This window comes from Apteryx rowi, unplaced genomic scaffold (assembly GCF_003343035.1).
Source record: "Apteryx rowi isolate R43461 unplaced genomic scaffold, aptRow1 scaffold_78, whole genome shotgun sequence".
Taxonomy (NCBI): domain Eukaryota; kingdom Metazoa; phylum Chordata; class Aves; order Apterygiformes; family Apterygidae; genus Apteryx; species Apteryx rowi.
Window position 1 is genome coordinate 1,251,444 of NW_020451071.1, and position 19,932 is coordinate 1,271,375.

General features: G+C 39.3%; 1 protein-coding gene across 1 annotated transcript in view; it reads left to right on the forward strand.

Annotated features, from left to right (window-relative positions):
* Positions 1–6,193: 6,193 nt before the first annotated feature.
* Positions 6,194–19,932, forward strand: part of ESR2 (estrogen receptor 2) — a 41,244-nt gene continuing 27,505 nt past the window's right edge. The window contains exons 1-2 of the mRNA XM_026088636.1: positions 6,194–6,330; positions 16,899–17,375. Coding sequence (XP_025944421.1) covers positions 16,942–17,375 — 434 coding nt within the window. The 5' untranslated portion in view covers positions 6,194–6,330; positions 16,899–16,941. The remainder of the gene's footprint in view (positions 6,331–16,898; positions 17,376–19,932) is intronic.

Sequence of the window (19,932 nt, forward strand, 5' to 3'; positions counted from 1 at the left end):
GTTTTTCCATTTTTATTATTGCATTTATTATGGAAATCTGTTTCAGATTAGAATTCTTCTTTTCTTAGGATTTGCTTGAGAACCTGATGGGGGTTTTTTTGTTTGTTTGTTTGCTTTTCTTTTTTTTTTATTCCCCACTATGTGAATTTTAACCTGGATCAATTCTCTGGGTTATGGGGGAGAGAGAATAGGAGGAGGAAGACGGGCACTTCTGTTGGGAGCATGGATCCACCAGCTAGAAAGGTAAGGAAAGGATGTGGTTTGAGGAGTGGGAAAAGGCAGAGTGAAACTGAAAAGAAGAGAGTGCAGGGGTGTGCTGTGGGAGAACAAGCCATCGGCACAGGTTGCAAAAAGGAAATTTCAAACTTTAGAAAATACCCTGATGATGTTTTGGTGGCACCCTGTGCTGGCTCCAGCTGTCTGTGATCCTGCTCTCTTGTTGGATCTTATTTGTACCCAACCTCACCCAATAGCTGCTGCCATTGAGAACTATTTTTGAAGGGAAATTTGAACTAAAACTTGCTGCAAAATGAAGTCTGATGCTGAAAACAGTGAATTAAAAAGATATTCAGGAAGAGTCACCTTTTTTTGTTATGTGCTTCCTGGCAATAACATAGATGAAAGCTTTTGTTTTTTCAGACTAAAATTTTGTGGGTTGTTTGTGGTGGTTTTGTTTCTTTTTAAACAGACTCCTTAAAGGGCAAGTTGTTTTTAAGTGTCTGCATTGATCAAAGAATAAACCTCGGTTGCTTCAATTGTTGTAAATACTTTGGGAATCTTTCAGACACTTCAGGTGGCTTTGTAACTCTCTCTTCTCTTGTTCTCCCACTGGCAGAATCTTCTGCATCTTGAACTTTGCTTTTCTAGTTAGATTCAGTTGCCTGCTGAGGGAAAAAAAGTATATTTCAGTTTGCTTGAGTATATTAGTTATATTGTAAAAGAGACTGTGGATTGAGGACAGCTGTTCTCGATGCCTGTTGAAATGCTGTTGAACAGCGGTGGGTGTGGCCAATTACATTTCATTCCCATACCAAAGCCACTTCATTGATGATTACTTGAAGCTAGCAGCCCTTCTCTACCTTGCCTAACTATTCTTCCCCCTCCCATTGCCTACTTCCTCATGAAAATTGTTACAAAAAGGAAGCAGTAATCGTTTGTAAGCTTAGGTTGAGGAGATCTAATAAACAGGTGTATGACCTTAGTCATGTCATTCAAAACATTTATCATCATCTGTAACTGCATGTTTCACAGCCACATTTGATACCACCTTCCCAGTATATGTAAAATAGCTTAACTTTCTCTGCTGATTCTTCATGGCTATATGTAAAATAGTCCTCTCCAGGACTCTTGCGCCATAAGTACTATCCGTCTTTTCTTCTAAACTTGGCTAATGAATTAAATGCTACTAGGTTAAATGAAGAGGAATTGATACTACCATCCCCAAAAGAGAGTTTTGGCTGGTGTAGCTATAGGGTAGATGGGAAATGACTCCGTAGCCTTTAGCCCTGCAAGGCGTGGGGAGGAATTCCTTTGGGGAGAAAGTAACAGGTTGGGGCCCTGGAGGTCATAGGAGGTAGGTGAAAAGAAGGAGAGGGAAATGGACAACAAGAAGCAAAATTCCCCACCCTGCCTTCCACACGGTTGTGTGTAGGAAGAAAGAGCTCATGCTGTAGAAAGGACTTTGTTGCTAGCATGTCAAGAGGCCGGCTTCTTTGGAAAGAGAACAACTGGAGAAACGAGGTCTTTTCTTGGTTTTGGGGGAGCAAGGTTGCCTCCTTCATAATATCAGCATGTAGGCTAGGATCCCAGAAGAAAATTAACATTTATTTATAATAACTTAGTTGCTACTTTAGGCCATATGAGTCCTAATTAGATGTGTTCTCCTATAGCAGTATATTCAAGACCCAGGCCTCCAAGGGAAGATACAGGAATATGCTGCAAGATCCTGAGCTATGGCTGGGGACCTACAGCTGGAAAGACCTAAATGAGGGCTGAAGGGAGTTTGAACTGAGGCAGTAGAGGAAATGCTTTGGACCCAGCAGACCAAGTCTCCTATTGAGTAGTATCATATACTGTATGTGTGATACTGAGACTTTTTGTTTTTTTCATGTATGTTTTTTATAAAAGTTGAAGACCCATGTTGAGTGTCTGGCTTTAAAAATAAATCCAAGTTTCCTACTTTTAAAATCCAAGCTGAATTCCAAACCATCTGGGTTGAACCTGTATTGCATGGGGTAAATTGGAGAAAGAGAGTTCTCTGCATATGCAGAAGACTTTTGCATAGGATTAAGAAGGACAAGTTCCATGGGCTCAGCCAGTGACTTTCAGCCTTTGATTTCTGCTTGTCTGCTGCCAAGACACTAACCAACTAATTGAAAAGAAAAGAAATTATCACAGCAATCTCAAATCCTAATGTACATTGTGATAATTTAACATTTAAAACTTTAAATGCTTTTTTTTTTCTTTTTTTAAAGGATGAATGTACTAGAAAAGGTTTTGTTAAATTCCAGCCTGCTCAATGACAGACCTGGATAAAAACTGAAAAACAGAAGCTCCTTGGAATCCCATGAAGAAAGAGCCCATGTTAGTGTTAACTAGTGTTAACTCCATAGGTTATTCGGTTTCTCCCTAGTGCAATGGCAGAGCTGTTTATAGATGAGCTTCTAAAGACTGGACCTGCCTAAAGGTTCAGACCTACATCCAGCATTGTGGTAGGGAGGTGTGCTGAGATGTCCCTGCTCAGCTTTGAGCTAGGAGCCTTGAGGAGAGGGTCTAGTATTGTGGCTGAAAGCCAAGTCGAGGTGCTGTGAACCAGGCGGCTGTGTTGAAAACTGGTGTTTCAAGGAAGCTTTTCTGTGTCAAGTGGAAAAGAGCCTGTCTGGGTGATACTGATTTTTTTTTTTTTCATTTCTTTTGGTAACAGTTAGGGAATAAAGTGCATTAAAGAAGATGCTGGGGTAACACAGGAAGGTGTGAAGAGGTATTCACCCACTGGACATTCATGGGTGATGAGCAGAATGTAGCCTTTTATCTTTGCCCAAGATAATACAGGAATGGGTAGTTTCCTTCAGATTCTTGTAGACATAATCATATTTATTTCTGCAAGTTCAGTATGGCATACTTCTCTTCCTTAAACTTTACTTCATTTTATGAATATATGAGATACTGCAACAAAATTGTGTTGCTTCTTTTTACAGTTTCCTACTGATGTTTTTAAGGAGAGTGGCACAGCAGTATAATAACAGGCGTGCAAGAATATGTAACCGCTGATGAAAGTTGTCCAGAAAAATTGCTTCTGCAGTTCTGCATTGGTGGTTGGTTTTTTTTGCTCCTCCTTCAGTGTTACCCCTTTACTTTAACACCTTTGAAACCTGTGGGAGGTAGTGAAGGGGTTCTTTACTAGGTGAATCCTCAAGTCAAACACTCTTTAAATTGCTTATTTTGCTTAAATTTGCTGGAAGGCCAAGTTGTGACTGAGATCTGCGGTGCTAAATGTAGTGGGAATGCTGAGGAGAAACCATGATGCTTTACCCAGAGAGTTTACAGACAGAGGCAGGTTGAACTGGGATGGTGAATCCTCCTGTGGTCCCAGGAGCTACCCAGCTTTAAGTGATCTTGGGTGATGATGATGCAAGTGATTCCTCCTTTCTGAGGCAATACAGAGTTTATCCAGTGATGGGCCTGGGAGTTCAAGCAGTTCAGATTACCCATTTTATTTGCTACAGCACCTTTGTCTTAGGCAATTGCTTTTTGAATCTGTTGACATCAATGTATTCTCCTTCATGCACTTGTATACACGGGGGAGCACACCATCCTGAGCTGCATCTTGTTTGGATTAATTTTTGTCTTGTGTATTCTCAAGGCTCCTTGTAGCTGCTCCACATAACTGGTAGATAGGTGTTGCTCCTGTTACAAGCTACTGTAGTTCAGAGTCTAACCATCCCTTTCTATGCATGGAAACTCCTGTCTTGACCACTTCCCCCAACACCCCCCCCCCCCCCAATAAAAAAAAAACAACAACAAACTACCAGGAAAATATATTAAAGACTTTCTCATTTTGTATTGTTTTAGGAAACATTAACATTCATTATTTATATAAAAGAGAGAGAAGGAAACCTGACTTCTTTTTCTTTATCTCATGCCTAATGCCAGCATGTTCCTAGTTGTTTATCTAGTGTGTCTTTATTCCGTCTGCTTATCTAATACATGAAATCCTTACTAAAAACTTAATTTGCCTTGACTGACAGTTTTTGCTTATATTACCCAGAATAGCTGTGGCTCCCAACTGAGAGAAGTCCTGAATGGAGAGGAGGGATACAATTCACAGGTAACTATTAATGCTGTTCCTAATACTTAGTCTGAATGCTTAGTTGTTGTTCCCCTTTCCCCTCTTAGCCCTGTGTTTTACAGACACTTCTGCAGAGGTGCACATGTATTATTATAATCTTTGTCAAGACTGCCAGGCAGGACTTGCATATTAGCTCTTAGATATGCCTCTGGTAACACGTTTTGAAGTTACTGAAGGCAGTCAAATACAGAATATTTTCTTGTGCAGAAACCTGGTGTGTTATATGGCTGATGACAAGGATTGCTGTAGCTTCTGGGTGTATTGCCCCAAACAAAGAGCAGGTGTCTGTATCACTAGTTGACTTCCCCTGGACTTCATGGGGAGAAGACAGCATTAAGGATCTTTTGATCCCCCTGATGTCCTCACAAGTCTAGCTTCTGTTGAGGGCCATCTGAACCCTGTTGACGCTTGGGGTAGCATCCCCTCTGCTCTCTCTGCTTTTGAAAGCTTTTGCCATCCATTTGGGGAAAATAAGGGGCCTGTTAGAGGTAGAGTTTCTGTTGCTGTCCTGTGAAAGGGGCTAAGGAGCAGTCCCTAAAAAACAGAGGGGAAGCTGCAGGCAAGGGCAGGTATCGAGAGTAAAGGGGCCTACAGGATCAGGGGCTGGTAGTGGTGCTTTGGGGGCTGTATTTGGGCCTGGATGAATCAGGCCTGAGGGGAAAGCAGCCCAGTCACAGGTCTGACTGTACAAGAACTAATCATGAAAAAGTGCTGGCAGTCGGGATTTCAGTCCCCTGTAGCTTTGCAAAAGGCATTATCTGCCAGAATGAAGGGAACTGCTAGGAGCAGATTAAAAGCAGCTGCATTTAGATCTGCAAAATAGTAATGAGAAGAGATGGGGAGGCTCAAGGAAACGAACATAGAAACAAGACAGAAGGGCAAATCTGATGCTGAGGAAAAACTGCATTAACATGAAGTGATTACGGGATGGGCTGAGTGGACAGTAATACTACCTTGGCTTGGTTCTGGCTGTGATTGCAGGGAAGCTGTTGATCGCAAAGGTGGCAGGACTGTTTCAGCTGCATGAGTTGACAACAGTCCAATTTCCTAATTCAGACGAGATTTCAGACGATTGTATGGATTTGGAGGTATCTTTGAGTCTAAAATGCAAGTATGAATAATATGATGCTTTATCCAAGCAAATTTATAAACGTCAGCTTCCCTAGAGTAAATGAGGTCAATGCTGTGCAACTAATTAAGCATTTTGAAAGTGATCTTAGTGTATAATTGAGAATTGGACCCTGCTGCATGTCCTCAATTTTTTTAATAAATGTTAACTTGGTAAAATAAAGATATTATCTTAAATGGCTTCTAGGTAGTTTGCTGTGTTTGAAAAAGCATGTATTTATATTTTTTCTCAAAAAAAAAAAAAAAAGCCCCAGGACCTGGGTTTATATATTTGGTCTTTAGAAACAATATAGAAATAGGTTTTTTATTATTATTAACTATGTTGCCTGGAATGCCTAAAGTAAGCACACTGCAATTTCAGAGCATTTGCTAGTCATATTTGAAGTTTTCCTCTGGAAAAGATTTTAAAAGTTTGATTTAGCTTTTTAAAATCTCTGTTTGCATCCAGGCTTGCTGATTAGTTAATCATTCATATTTAGTATAGAAATATGAGAATGCTTGCCTTATAAGATGATTCAGTCATGTAAGAGCTTTAACTGCAGTGAACGACAAATTCAGAAGCTTGTTATGTCAGAAAGGAGGAGGAGGAACTTCTGTTTAGGTCTTGCCTTCACAGGGAGAGGAAACACTGATAGTATCTGTGTAATCTTGCACTGATGAGCTGGCATCACATTGCTTTGAAAAGATTGATATTTCAGATCTGATGACTAAGTGGTGGTGGGCACAGCTGCTTTAGAATCTGAGATAAAGGAAAGAAGGAAAACAAATCCAGAATTGCTATGTGAAAACCTTGCTGACATGTAATGCTGTCAGAACACTTATAAAGAGCAGAAACCCTATTCAGTGTCAATCAGGTACGTGCTATATTGAATGAAGTATTTATTATTTTAAATGTTGCCAAAGCTCTGCAATTGATAGCCACTAGATTTATGAACAAAAACCTCTCTAAATGAAATGGGATGGTTAAAATATTGAGGGATTTGTTTTAATTCCAGTACACATTTGTTCTTAAAGTCTAACAGTTTGTGCAGATAAAATGGTCTTTCAACAGGTTTGTGTTCTAAAAATTCTTTAGGATTCAAACAAATTGTAGAAGTTTGCTATATTTTAAGACTTGGGTTTAAGAAGCTAATTAGAATGGGATTGCTGCCCTGAACCAGAAGGAATATTTTGAACATACATTATGGGTGATTTTTTTTTTCTTTTAGTTTTTGAGAAACTGCACAAATAAAAATGCTAATAAAAGCCAGAAGCCACTTCTTAGCATCGTAGTATTTTTAGGGCCTGATTCAAAGCACATTGGTATTKTTGGAAGTTTCCTCACTGACTTGAATGGACTTTGGATCAGGCTCTTCAAGTTCCAGATCTCATACTGATAAATATCTCAGTTTTTGTTATTACAACTGCTGTGYCTACTTCAGTAGATTTCCATACTAAAGTCAATGATTTAGGCTTCTACTCTTTTAAAGAGGAATTCAGTTTTGAAATGCTCCTTCCTAATTAAACAAGAAGATACAAACCTGTTTCTTAAGGTTGCTTTTGAAAATGCTGAAAGGTTTAAGAGGAACTGAAGATGGGACAGTATGTGCCTACATCTCCATCAAATCCATCAGGACCTCTGTCTGAAAGCTAGTAAAGTTTTTTTTGTCTAGTAATGACAGGTATGATCTGGTCTTTCTGWCTTGGACATTTTAAAAGTGAGGTTTTATTAGAGAAAATAAATTCCAATTTGGAGGGAGTGGGGGATGAGCAAATTATGCAATTTAGACCCTGGAATGGCTGACAAATGTGCTATTACTTTTGGGGAAAGAATCATCATACAGAGAATGACGAACAATTACCTTTTTATATGCAATGAAAGTTTTGATATGGTTATAAGTAGCATGAAAAATGCCTTTTGAACATAAAGTCATGTAGCATTTGATTCTGATGTGCTGAGTGTTGCCAGCAGTATGTTTCCTCATCCGTATCCTTGAAATTCCTTTCTCATCTGTTGTCCCCCAAGGGGGGGAGAACCATAAGATAGAAGTATGGTGCCTTTTACTTAACAAATACACTTCCGATTTCTAATACAAAGCTTTGGAACTTTTGCTTGCTAGTTCAGGACTTGATCAAAATTCCTGTAAGTGCTTTGAGATAAATTATGAGCAAAGTTTTAACATAGAATTACCCTCTGTCTCTCCTCCTCCTTTTTGCTTTCCTTTCTTAACTCTTCTGTTTCTTTTAAAATAAAATGTAACTTACGTTTCAAAGACATAGTGACTCTAACACAGTGTTAGAGGAAGACAGCTCTAGTATCCCCATTCTCAGACTGGTGACAGTGTGTGTGACTGAACAGTTCCTTGCACTTTCAAAGGAGAAATAAAAATAAAAATCTTAGACCTGAAGGGATGGAATAAATCTTATGCTTCTTTACAGTTGATCTCTGAAATGCTCTGAATTACAAGAGCCAGGTAACTTATTTGAACTTCAAGAATTGCTGGAGAAAGTTGAATCACAAGAATTATTTTATATCCTGGTGAATTTATTTGTTGGTGACCTGATATACTCAAAATGTCACGGAAAGAAAATGTCCACGGTTTTAGAGAGACTGTCTAAAAMTGTTGCAATTGCAGCATTGTCTTCAATGAATGTCAGCCACTGTGAGTGTCTGAGAATGATGATACTCTCATAAAGATGGATGAAAAATATTAATTAAAACCACTATAAAGCCATGTTATTATAAGGTCTCTTCAAACAACTTAGTGCAGTTTTATCGAGTATCGACTTCTCAAGAAGGTACAAATAGAAAAGAGCTTACAATGAAAAGGGATGATTCCAGGGGGCTGAATAGATTTTATAACCCCTATATTATTGTGCTGTTCTTCAGTTATCTGCAACAGGCTTTTGCTAGCAACAGGAAATACTCACATAGAGTTTGCTGGCCCATTCCTCCAGGGACAAGAAATATGAAGCTCAGAGAACAGAAGTCCCAGAATAACTCCTCAGATTTTATTTTAATAGACCAGGAGGCTATTCAAATTTTGTAGCTTCATTTCTTGATTAATATATGGGACAAACTTCCACCTGTATGAATCACCAACAAAATTCTTACTGACTCAGAGTCTGGATTTTACCCACAGTCCTGTAAAAGGCTCTTTTTCATGTCCAGTTTAGTAATGAGACAAATCTGGAACAGCTTCTTTCTTTTCCTTGAGATTAAAACTTATCCAACATCTTTTGTTACCTATGAATAATGTTAAAATATAATATCTGATTTGGGATTCCATATGACATTATAACAATGTTTCATTGCTTGCAGAGTCAAGAATAAGCAATACCTTGATTTCTGTTATTTCAGGGAGTGAGTGATGATGAGGGAAAAGATAATGCAAAATTGCTAACTTCTCAGATAGGCACAACTGAAATGAAGTGCTCTTCAAATTGCCTGTAAATAAATCAGGATCACTATTGGAAGACAGGTGGATAAGCTTGTAAGTCTTTTAAGTCAGAAAATTTGTGTATCAAATTTTATGATTAAAAATTCAAAAGTTTGCTTTGTGCAGCAAGAGGTAAGGCAACCATATGTCTGAGCTGTGCTGTTTGGTTACTGAATGAGTAGAGCAAGATGCAAACTGGACACACTTTGCTGTAATAGTCACACAAATGAAGCAGATTGTCTCCCAAAACACAGTTCAACTCCAGAGCTTTAGCAGCTGCCTGAGTGGCAGTGATGGACAAGGCATTTTGCATGTGGTATATTTTTCTTGAACAGATGCAGTGGGCTGTCTTGTAAACAGTGCCGACAAATGCTGTTAGTTTAAGAGGCTTTGGGCTCTTTAATAAGACCACTAGTGAAACAGACTCATTATATAAATTTGTCTTACTGTATAAACAATTTGCATAGTAATGTGGCCATGTGAAAGAACATAGTAAATAAGGGGGKTTTTTTGGTGCAGGGGGAGAGTGGAATAAGGGATACTCCACAGTGATCTGACAGAAAAAAGCAGTCTGCTGCTTTTCTCCAGTCTTCAGGTCACCTAGATCTGAAAAACAGTTCCCTGATAGCATGTTTACAAGAAGGGCTTTCTAATGCCTCAAGCAGCTCTGGTTATCGCCATTCCTTCTCAGCCTCATAAAGCAAGAGGTTATTTGAGGAGCCTGGAACATGGCATTCTTGAGGGGACAGACAGCACATCAGGTCTGCTTAACCAGGAGAAATTAAATCCTGGATTCACTGCCATCCATGACAAACAGAAACCCCTATCCCACGGAAGCATAGTTTGGAGCAATGGCAGGTCAGATCCTCAGGTGGTTTAGGGTGCTCCAGCTCTAACTTCTGCAGAGCTAAATAAATCAGTTCATGTCATTTGGTGTTGTGTCCCATTTGTCTGCCCACCTATCTAATCTTGTTGCCTATAGATTGCCAGGAGGTCTAGGTTGTAGGGACAGCTAGAACTCTACTGTCCATTGGCCAAATTGAGATTTGCCCAGGGCTCTTAATCTCATCACAGGTTTTTATGCGTGGTGATGGAAAACTGCTGCCAGGGAATCTGTCTTCTATACTTTCCTCAGAAAGCAAGATGGTCTCTCTCTCTGAGAGAATGGGAAGCTTCAACTCCTGTTCTGTTCCTCATGCCAGATTTGCTTGTTTTTCTTCACGTATTGACTTTTTTTGCCCTCCCTTTCCTCTCTCAAATTTCTGTCTGCCATGAGTGCATTGCTACTGGCATTGTTCTGTGTGCATCCCTGCTACCCATCTTCACAGACTTGCATGGGGAAACTGCTCTGGGCATAGGGCGTAAATGCAGTGGTATTTTCAGTTCCTGACATATTTATTTTATTTATTTATTAAGTTTAAGGATAGAGACCAATGCTGAGAGATGCTGAATTGTTATAAGAGTAAACAAAAACTTGACTTCAGTCAAAAGGTTTCAACCCCTCTGACAGTTCATGCCTACACCCTGCCAATAACTAAAAGAAAGAGTTATTCAGTAACCTGCCGAGTTGTGTAAAAGTCCTACTGGGTAGAATGAGGCTATTTCACTGTATGTACTTGCTCTTTCTGAGGGCAGGTTCTTGAGCTGACTGCTCTGTTTCGCAGCTGAGTGATATAAATTAAAGATGTCCCTCAATACAGGCTTTCATAACGACTCGAGCTTAGTAGGCTCTAGTGATAGGCACTCTGGTTAAGAGAGAAGTGGTGTTTGAGTGAATTAATTCCTCCTGGAGCCAAGGAGCTGGTGTGTTCCCTGCTGCTGACATAGAGCTATGCTCTGATCATGAAACCAAGAATTAACACTTGTGTGCACTGCGAGACCCAAGTGTGCTTCAGAGATGCTGGATACAGATGCACATCCCAGCCCTATGAAAGTGTGAGTCCCCGGTGTAGGTCAGCCTCTACTGCTCCCTTGCATCAGGAGAAGACTGGGATACACAGGCTGGGAAGAGCTACAGTGTTCCCTGCTCTGCTCCCAGTCCGGATAGCTGGCAGGCCAGGACCTTGGGACACGCAATGGTACAAACCTATTACTCAGCATAGATGTAGCCTCCTGTGCTTATTTTTGTGAAAGAAACATTTCTGTGGGCTAAAGTAGAAAAACTGTTTTCAGTACTATAGAGTTCCCCGCTTTGGGAGATAAGGATGTGTGAAGCGTAGCGAACAGATGTTAGTTGTATGACTTGGTATGGTTCTGGAAGCTACTCAGTTAACCACAGGAAGACCTATACTATTATTTTAAGCTTGCAAAACTGCACTTTATTTTAATAATAAGGTTCTTATTCGACAAGGGTGATGTTCTGCTTACTGGCTTCTGCATGATAGTGCTGTGGATGGAGTTGTGATTACAAAATCCTCGGATTTATCCCTGTAATTGCTACTTGTGTAACAGATTTACTAGATGTTTCTTTTCCAATGAAACGTGTTAGAATTTTCACACTGAAATTCAAATATTCTTTTTGATGGAATATGTACTGAACATCCACACTGTACTTTGAAATAATGGCATGGAGAGTGAAGGAGCTGAAGCCTCTCAGGCTGCATTTGTATTCTTTTATAGGACAGTGGCTTTCCATTTCTGGTCTGTGGATTTTTAAGTGCATGAGAGGTGGCTAAAAATGCAAGTCATAGAAAGCTTAAGTCTGTCCTGAGGTCTGATAACATTTAAGACTCTACAGATTGAAAAAAGGCTGAACGACTGCACTGAATCTTAGCTCCAATTTGAATGGAGGTCTGAAAATCTTTTCCAATTATATACTTAGCTTCTAGTGATCTAATCCCATTGCAGTGTATGTAAGACAGTTGTTTTCATGTACCTCTAAGTGTTTAATCTTGATTATCTTTGGACAGGGCCCACACCTCTTCCCTTCTTGAGCAAAGTTGACAAGATTGCCAGTCTGCTGGTAGTTAATGATCCTTTGTTATGCTTCATCCCTTGCAGCGCAAGTGAAGTGGAATTTCCTCCACTATGAATGCCTCTAGTGGAGGTGTATGGATGAATGTAATCATAAAAAAAAAACTCAGGTAGGAAGAGATATCTGAAGGGCAGCTAGTCTGACCTCCTGCTTAAAGGTAGTCAGGTTGCTCAGGGTCTTGTTTTTAATATCTCCAAAGATTGAGATTTCACAGTCTTTCTGGGCATTCCTGTGCTTAACCACTCTCACTGTGGAGAATTTTTTCTTATATTCARCTGAAGTTTCTCTTGCTACAACTTGTGACTGTCATCTCTTGTCCTTTGTGCCATTCTGAGAAGAGTCTGGCTTTGTCTTCCTTGTAACTCCCCTTTAGGTAGTGGAAGACTGCAATTAGACCTTCCCTCACTCTTCTGTTTCTCCAAGAGAACAAACCCAGTTCCCTTAGTGCCTCCACGTGTGTCATAGGCACCAGGCCTCTAAAATATATTTATGAATGTTTAGAATGAGCCTAGAAGTTGTCAGTGTCCCCAGTAACACAAGGGTTATGACAGGCCAAAGAGAGTGCTCATTTCCCTTGAACGTTTTGAAGTATTTGTGCTTTTAATCTGCAATGTTTTCTTCAGAGGATATCTTGATCTCATTGGGAACAGGTTGTTAATTTTGCAGGAATGGGTATAACATCTGAGGTCTGGAAAAATAGCTTTATTTTCCTTGAGCTTCCCTATCTGTGCTCTACTTGTTTCATCTACTCCTTCTCAGGTAATAATAAACTTGTTTACTTACATGACTTTTGTTGGCAGTATCTGACATTGCTGCGTTTAATGAGTAATAAGTTCCTTACAAAACTTGAAGCACAAGTGCTGTGTTTTGCATCAGGAATGACTTTCCTTTAACAATCAGTTTTTGAAAAAATGATTCAGTTTATTGTTGCAGTGAGATGCACAAAGTTTAACTTAGCAGAATATTAATAGAATGCTTTGCGAGATGACTGAGGTGCTTAGGTTGTGGAGTACTGGAATGTATGCTTGCTGAACCGCTGCTATTAAAATGGAAGGAAGAACGATTACACTTTAAATTAAACCTAGCAGAGAAAAAGGTCATCTTAATTCTCTATGGCAAAAAATTATTTGCTCAAAATATGTGACTCGCAAAGAAAATTTTAAGTGTGTTGTAGTTTGTGTTGATGTGATGGTCACTGAGAACATCCATCAATCCACTGTTTTCTTGCAGATTGTTACATTTTTCTAGGAAAAGCTCTTCTACTATATTTCCAAGCAGGCTCTAAAAATTGGCAGCCTGCCCTCTCTACTTATTTTTTTCCCAAAGCTAARAAAGATTAAATTACTTATTTCCTACAAGGCTTTTTAAAAGGTACTTGGTACAGGTAATGTGCAATAACCAGCATTTGAATGTAAGTGTATCTATTTGAGTTTGTTCAGATAGGTCAGATGGCTTAATTATTTACCCATGTATCTATTTGACTATGACATCTAAATAGTTGTTGTGCTTGATCTGGTGTGTGTTGGATGGTGACTCTCAAGATACAAAGCGTTCAATATGTAGAGCTGTTTAAAGACCAAAACCCTAACTTTCTGGGGGAGAACAGTGATAAAATCACAATTTTGTTCCTACATCATCATGGATATCGGTGCTGTCCTCTGTGTATTGGAGTCTATGGAACTGTATTCTCTTACACCAGATGTGAACCCTGCCTTTAATGTCTTAGATTTGTGAATGGTAAGTGTTACTCAAGGAATCAGATGGAATGTTTACTTAATTTGGAATATTTACTTAATTTCAGTCATTTCAGTATCTTGCTGAACTAAACTGACTTCAGTGGATTGAAACATTTGCAGTCTCCCAGAAGACTGTATTCTAATAATAATGGATTCCTCCTTTGTTCATTTTTGGGGGTTCATTTCAGGTAGGAGTTCACTTTAGTTTAATGAATGGTGCTTAAAATATGAGGATGTTATATCAGGAAGGAAAAAAATATATTAGCCTGTTGCAACTCTTTATTGCAATCCTTAGCTTACATGTTGTCCTGCTTCCTTCTGAGGTATCAATATTAGTGGAGTTTATCTGTTTCTGTAGCCCTAAATCTTAAGATCTAGTTCCCCGAATCTGCAGTTCTTCTTTAAGGTGTACAACTCCGCAGTCCAGCAGTTGGTTTTGAGGCCCTCCTGAGCAATTCTGCCTAATTTCTGCAGCTTCACTTTGTGAGGGTCTGGGCTTCCCGTCCTAAACTGTCTTGGGTATAAGGTTTATGCCTGAGATGAGCCTGTGTAGATCCATAGTCTACCGTGGCTAAATCGTTTCTACTACCCAAGTTAATTATCTTTAGCCAGTGCTGTTATTTTTCTACTATACTGCAATCTGCTGAAGACTGAGTGTGGTTTCCTTTGACCTCCTGGAACCTGGAGTTCCTTCTCTTGTAACTGAGTCATGAGCAGTCTGTTTTTGAAGACTGTAGTGACTTTTTACGCTTGCATGAAATCCTCCCTCTAAAACTTCTTTCTTTCTTCTCTTAATTTCTGTGTATATTTCTAAATACTATGTGTGTCCTCCTTTGGAGAGAATATAGCCTTCTGCTAAATAAGCAGTTATCCTGCATTTACCTGGATATCCTGCATCATCCTGGATTACCTCTCCACAAAAGCATAACTTAGAGCTCAGCTGACTTCAGTTCRTGGAATTGTGTAGTACCAGCTCTGTGTTTTCGCTGCTTATACAACATATATGCATATATTTTCTAAAGGTCTGAGGGAAACTAAACAATCGGTTGTTTGCTACAGAAACTATCAAAGTATTTTAGCAGAAGGTCTCTAGCTGGTTATGGCAGAGATGATGTTGTAACGCCTCTCAGATCCTTCTCCCAGAAGGGTTTGGGTCTACTCTGCCTCGTATGCCCTTTCGAGGGGAGCAGGGGGCACAGTTAGTGCAGCCAGCTCTTGCTGGATTTGGCTGGTGGAAACAGTCCCGATGCTACTGCAGCATCCATGCACACCTTGAATATGTGCAGCTTCTGAGATCTCTAATTTCATTCAGCTTTATCAACACAGAAGCTTTAAATGCACTTTGAATACAGTGTGATCATTGGGCCTGTGAATAGTAACTGCTGAAAACAGTCTTTAAGATCATTTCTTACTTCCATCATCTGGTATTCAAAAATTAACTGGGTTACCCACTGCATAATATGGGAGTGAAAGCACATTTAGAGTTTTCAGAGCTTTTGCAATGAAAATTGAATGACACTTGGTTTCTCTTAGAGGAGCCTGTGGACCACATGGCTAGAGCAAATGAGTGTGTAGATTCTGGTGGAAGCGAGGTCAGCTTCTCCTCCTCTGGCTGCACTAGAGTTTCAGTGCAACAATTGCTGGATGAAAACATCTGTGGAGATATCTCATTTTCCTGTTTCTCACAAAGGAAAAAACAGCAGCTGGTCTGAAGCGTCTGAAATGATTTGAATGAGTTCCTGGTTATTTCTACATATATCTTCGGTTTCATTAACAGAGTCCAAAGCAAGTCCTAGCTTTTTTTTTTTCTTTTGTTTTTTTTTCCCTGAAGAAAGAACCCTGAAACATCTATTTTGTTCAATAAGACAGTTTCTCATGTTTTCTTGTTAATGCATCTACCCTCAATCCTGGCCCTAGAGAGAAAAGTGTGTCAGTTAAGGCYCAAAGATGGCAAACTAGAAATGCCATCTAGCTCAGCATAGTTGGCTGAGAATTTGGGGACCAGGGAAGTTGCTGTTGATTCAGAAAGCCTGTGTTTGAGTCTTCCTCATCTTGTTTTATGTTCATGAGAGGTGAAAAGAGGTAAGAGTTTTTAGCATCAATATTTAACCATTTATGACATAACAAAGCTGTGGGTGACTTTGTAACTATCTGATGTTCTTTCATGTTAAGATTGTATTAACCTATGTAAGTGTGCACTGCAGTGTCAGTACTGGGGGCTGGAACTTGTTGGAAACCAAGTAGTGTTTTAGTTGGTTTGGGTTGCAAGTTACAAGAGATGCATGTCRGTCATGAAAGTTGGAATGAATTTCAGATAAAACATATAGTGAAGAATGAAGAAGAAATAATTTTTAAATGCCACCGTAAAGTAATGCTTCTAGGACAGGGAAAAAGCCTTAAGAGGGTGGTTTTGGTGTCCTCCTCCCCACTTCCCCTCTTGAATAATTTGGATCTACCTAAATCTGGCGAAAAGTATTTACTGTGGGTAAATAAAGATCTGTTTTTGTTGTTGATTTAGATGAGAGGAAGACTGGAGAGTAGTTAGGATGAGGATGGAGAATGGCAGGAAACCCTAAAACTTCCTGACCTTATGGCATCRTTAGAGTTCTGTGTTGTTGTGACTTTTGCTTTTATCATGGCTCTGTTCAGAGGTGCTGAATCCCAGTGCTGCTCGGTGATGAAGTCTCATTGCTTACTGACATCCATTGCATCTTTATTCCCCCTCTGTGGAGAGGGGTGTGCAGTGGAGTTCTTGTTTTGGAAGATGAAGGGTGGGTGCGTGGGTGTGTTCAAAACACCTGCTGTTACACATCTGTGTTAGTAAAGGTAAGGCTGAAGAAATGTGCTTACAACAGGAGTAGGAAGTGGTGAATTTTTACAATGATGATTGACTTCTTAGGACATTCACTCCACAACTGTGGACCGTAGGATAATTTTATCTTTTGGATAGAGGAACTTTGCTCTGGCTGTMGAGAGCCATTTTGCTAAGGATCCAAGTTGTCATCTGCATCTTTGTTTCAGTCTTCACATGAATTCTTTTATATTATTATTATTTTTTTTTAAGAGAACCTCTGTCTTGGTCTTTACATCATTAGAAGTTTCCTAGAAATAAAGTTTTCTGTTCTTAAAGGTAGTAAACTTGAACACTGACTGTTTAAATGCATCTGTATGTAATCTATTTCCACAGAGTATTTTTATATTGTTTTACTGACTTTTTTTCTTTTAGAGAAAAGACTCAAGACAGATCATTATTACCTTTTAATTTAACTTTTTTTCTTATATATATATCTTAGGATGAACATTTAAACAACAAATAATCTTCAATCTTGCTTAAAAATGTCCCTGTGTGCATCTTCACACAAGGACTTTTCTCAGTTGCTGCCACTTCAAGATATTGGATGCAATAAAACAGAAATTAAAAACTCACCTGCGGGTATTGGCTCTCCAGTTCCCTACAGCTGTAATCAGTCCGTGCTGACAGTAGAACACAGTCCGGTTTATATCCCTCCATCTTACATGGAAAACAGACATGAATATTCTTCGATGGCATTCTGCAGCCCTGCTATGATAAATTACAGCATTACCAGCAATTTTGGTGATTCAGAGAGTGCATCTGTGAGGCAAACATCAAGCCCAAGTGTGTTGTGGTCTGCTCCTGGCCATCTCTCCCCCCTGGCACTGCACTGCCCATCATCGCTTCTGTATGCAGAGCAACCAAAGAGCCCGTGGTGTGAAGCAAGACCAGTGGAGCCAGTGCTACCTGTGAACAGGTGAGTAAACTTTTCTGCAAATTAATTACATTTTCTTTTGTTCTTTTAARAGTTTTCTTTTTACATTTGACTTCTATGCATTGTCTCTTTAAAAATAAAACACGGGACTGATTTGGTGTTTGTAACTTCTGAAACAGGGTTTCTTTTCAAGTGGCTCCATAGAGAACTATACACGGACACCGAGCACTATAAATGTTTTCAATTTGGATATTGATTATTGTGTATAAATAAAAGTTCAGGGCTTCTGGGTACTACTTTGTATAATAAAAATTAGTTTTCCTCCTCTGGCAAGTTAAGTCCTTTGAGTGAAAGAAGTAAAGGTTCATTCTTTGTCCCTTTTCATAGAATGTTGTTTGAATTCCATTTCATCTGGATTTTTTTTTTTACTGCATCTAATAGTTTTGAAGATTTTTCATGAACTTGTTATTAAAAAAAAAACACTTTTCTTTGAGTTCTAACAGTCACATGACAGCACGTATCATGTTCAAAAGAGTGCTGCTTTTGCAAGTCTGATGTTGTTTCTTGTTGCTCTTCTGGACTGACTTTATGAAGCTGTTGTGAACAGCAGATACACCTGGGAAGATTTTCAGCTGTAAAGAAACTGTATTTGCAAAAACATGTTCCCATTCTGCACATTCACTCCTGTTGCATACCATARGGAACGTGTACAGTGGCAGTTGGTGTACCCCATTCATCAGCYCATCAGCTGCTTTATGGATAAAAACACGGTGTTGCAGGTGCTATGCCTCTTTTGGCAATTGTATGTTTATTCACAGGACTCTTTATTTGACTATTTATTTAACACAGGACTATTTATTTAACTAAATAATAGCATGTCCTGGAAACAGGTTTAGTCCAATTGTTCGTAAAGGATTTGGGCTATTTTTGAAACTACTCCCATTCCTTCTGCAAGGGATGGGCCTTATGTTGTCTGCACACAGATGAGGAGTGAGATCTAAGTCTCTGCTTCAGACTTGGGGGATGCAGAAATCTTACAGCCTGGCCACCTGACTAGTCTCCCTTTGGAGTCAGGGAAGAGAAATGGGCAGGTCTGCAGTGCAAATCTGATGTAGGTGTAGGTGTGTGAATTGGGAGACGCCATTTGGGTAGCACTGCTTTACTAAAGGCTTCCCCAAAGCAGATATTGTGCGCCAGAGCAAGGTACGACATTARTAAGGCTAACATCCAGACCCTTCTCGCTTGGTTAATGTTTCAAACCATAGAGAGGTCTGGAAAGGCTTCTACCGGTTAATGTTTTAAGCTGGCCAGATGATGGGATGGCACCTGGAATAACCCAAAAGCAAGAGTGTCCCATCCGACACACTGCGGCGTGCTCCCTGCAGGTATGGAAGGGGAGCCAAGCCTGTGACTCTGGAGCTCATGTAAATAACAGCCTTCTGCCATTCGTATGTACTCGTATGGACTATTGCTCTTGTAGCTGATTATGACTTAACGGGAAAAATCAATGAAATCTGGAGTCTACATTTATGGGTCATCTTTATCTTTCAGCAGCAGGTAACTACTGTGCTGCTGGCTCTTTGGACCTTTTCAGTGGTTCAGTCGGCTCAGTACGGCACAGTGTAACCCCCTTTGTGTACAGAATTTTTAAGAACTAACATTTAATTTAACTTTGAACCACAAAAAGCAAGAGTTGTAATTCCCTTATTGTGGGTCTCTGGACTGAAATAAGGCTGTAAAGGAAAAAGCCCTGTGTTTTCTTCTGCTTTATACTTTGGTGAGGTCTTAAATTAATGTCATGGACACTGTATTTATTGCCATGGGAACAATGACTGTGACACTACGGATTCATAGATTATACCCTGAAGGAAGAGTTCTTTGGGTTGAAACTTAAAGGAATAGTTGTGGGGGATGGAAGAGACGTAGGATGTAGAGTGTAAGTAGTTTTAAACACAACGTTGTGGTTCAAGAAAAGGTGTTCTGTCTGAGTGATGAGTRGAAAGGTACTGCCACATAGTTAGATCTGTTACACAGTTTATTGTTTTACCTTTAAAGATATAGTCTCACTGAGAAATGAGTTTAATTTCCCCAGGTCTAAAATTCTGTTAACATTAGCTAAAATGATGTGATCTAGTTTGCTAAAACTGATTTCTGTTTAATTTGGACCTCCTTGTAGATCAGCTTAAAATAAGGAACCAAAATTTCCTTTTCTCACAAATGCATTCATTATATGAATGCAGAAGAAATTTATTTGACTTCGTTAAATGAAAATATTATGTGGCATTGTGCTATTTTGCAAGAGTTTAGCAAAAATTATCATATTTTGTGTAAAAGTAGACATGAATTTATAAAGCCCCTTTTTTACACCAAATGGTAGTAATTTGGTGATAATGCAAATTTAGCACAATCTTTATGGTGCTGTATCTATTGAAGACAATAGAAATAGTCTCATAAATTTTTTTGGGACACAAACACTGCTTTTATATTAAAATGACATGGAGGGAAAAGGAATTCGACAATGTAATTATAAGTTATTTAAGAAGAGTCTGGCATGTAAAGTGAAGTTGGCTCCTGTTTTCATCCCCTAACGAAAAGGTTT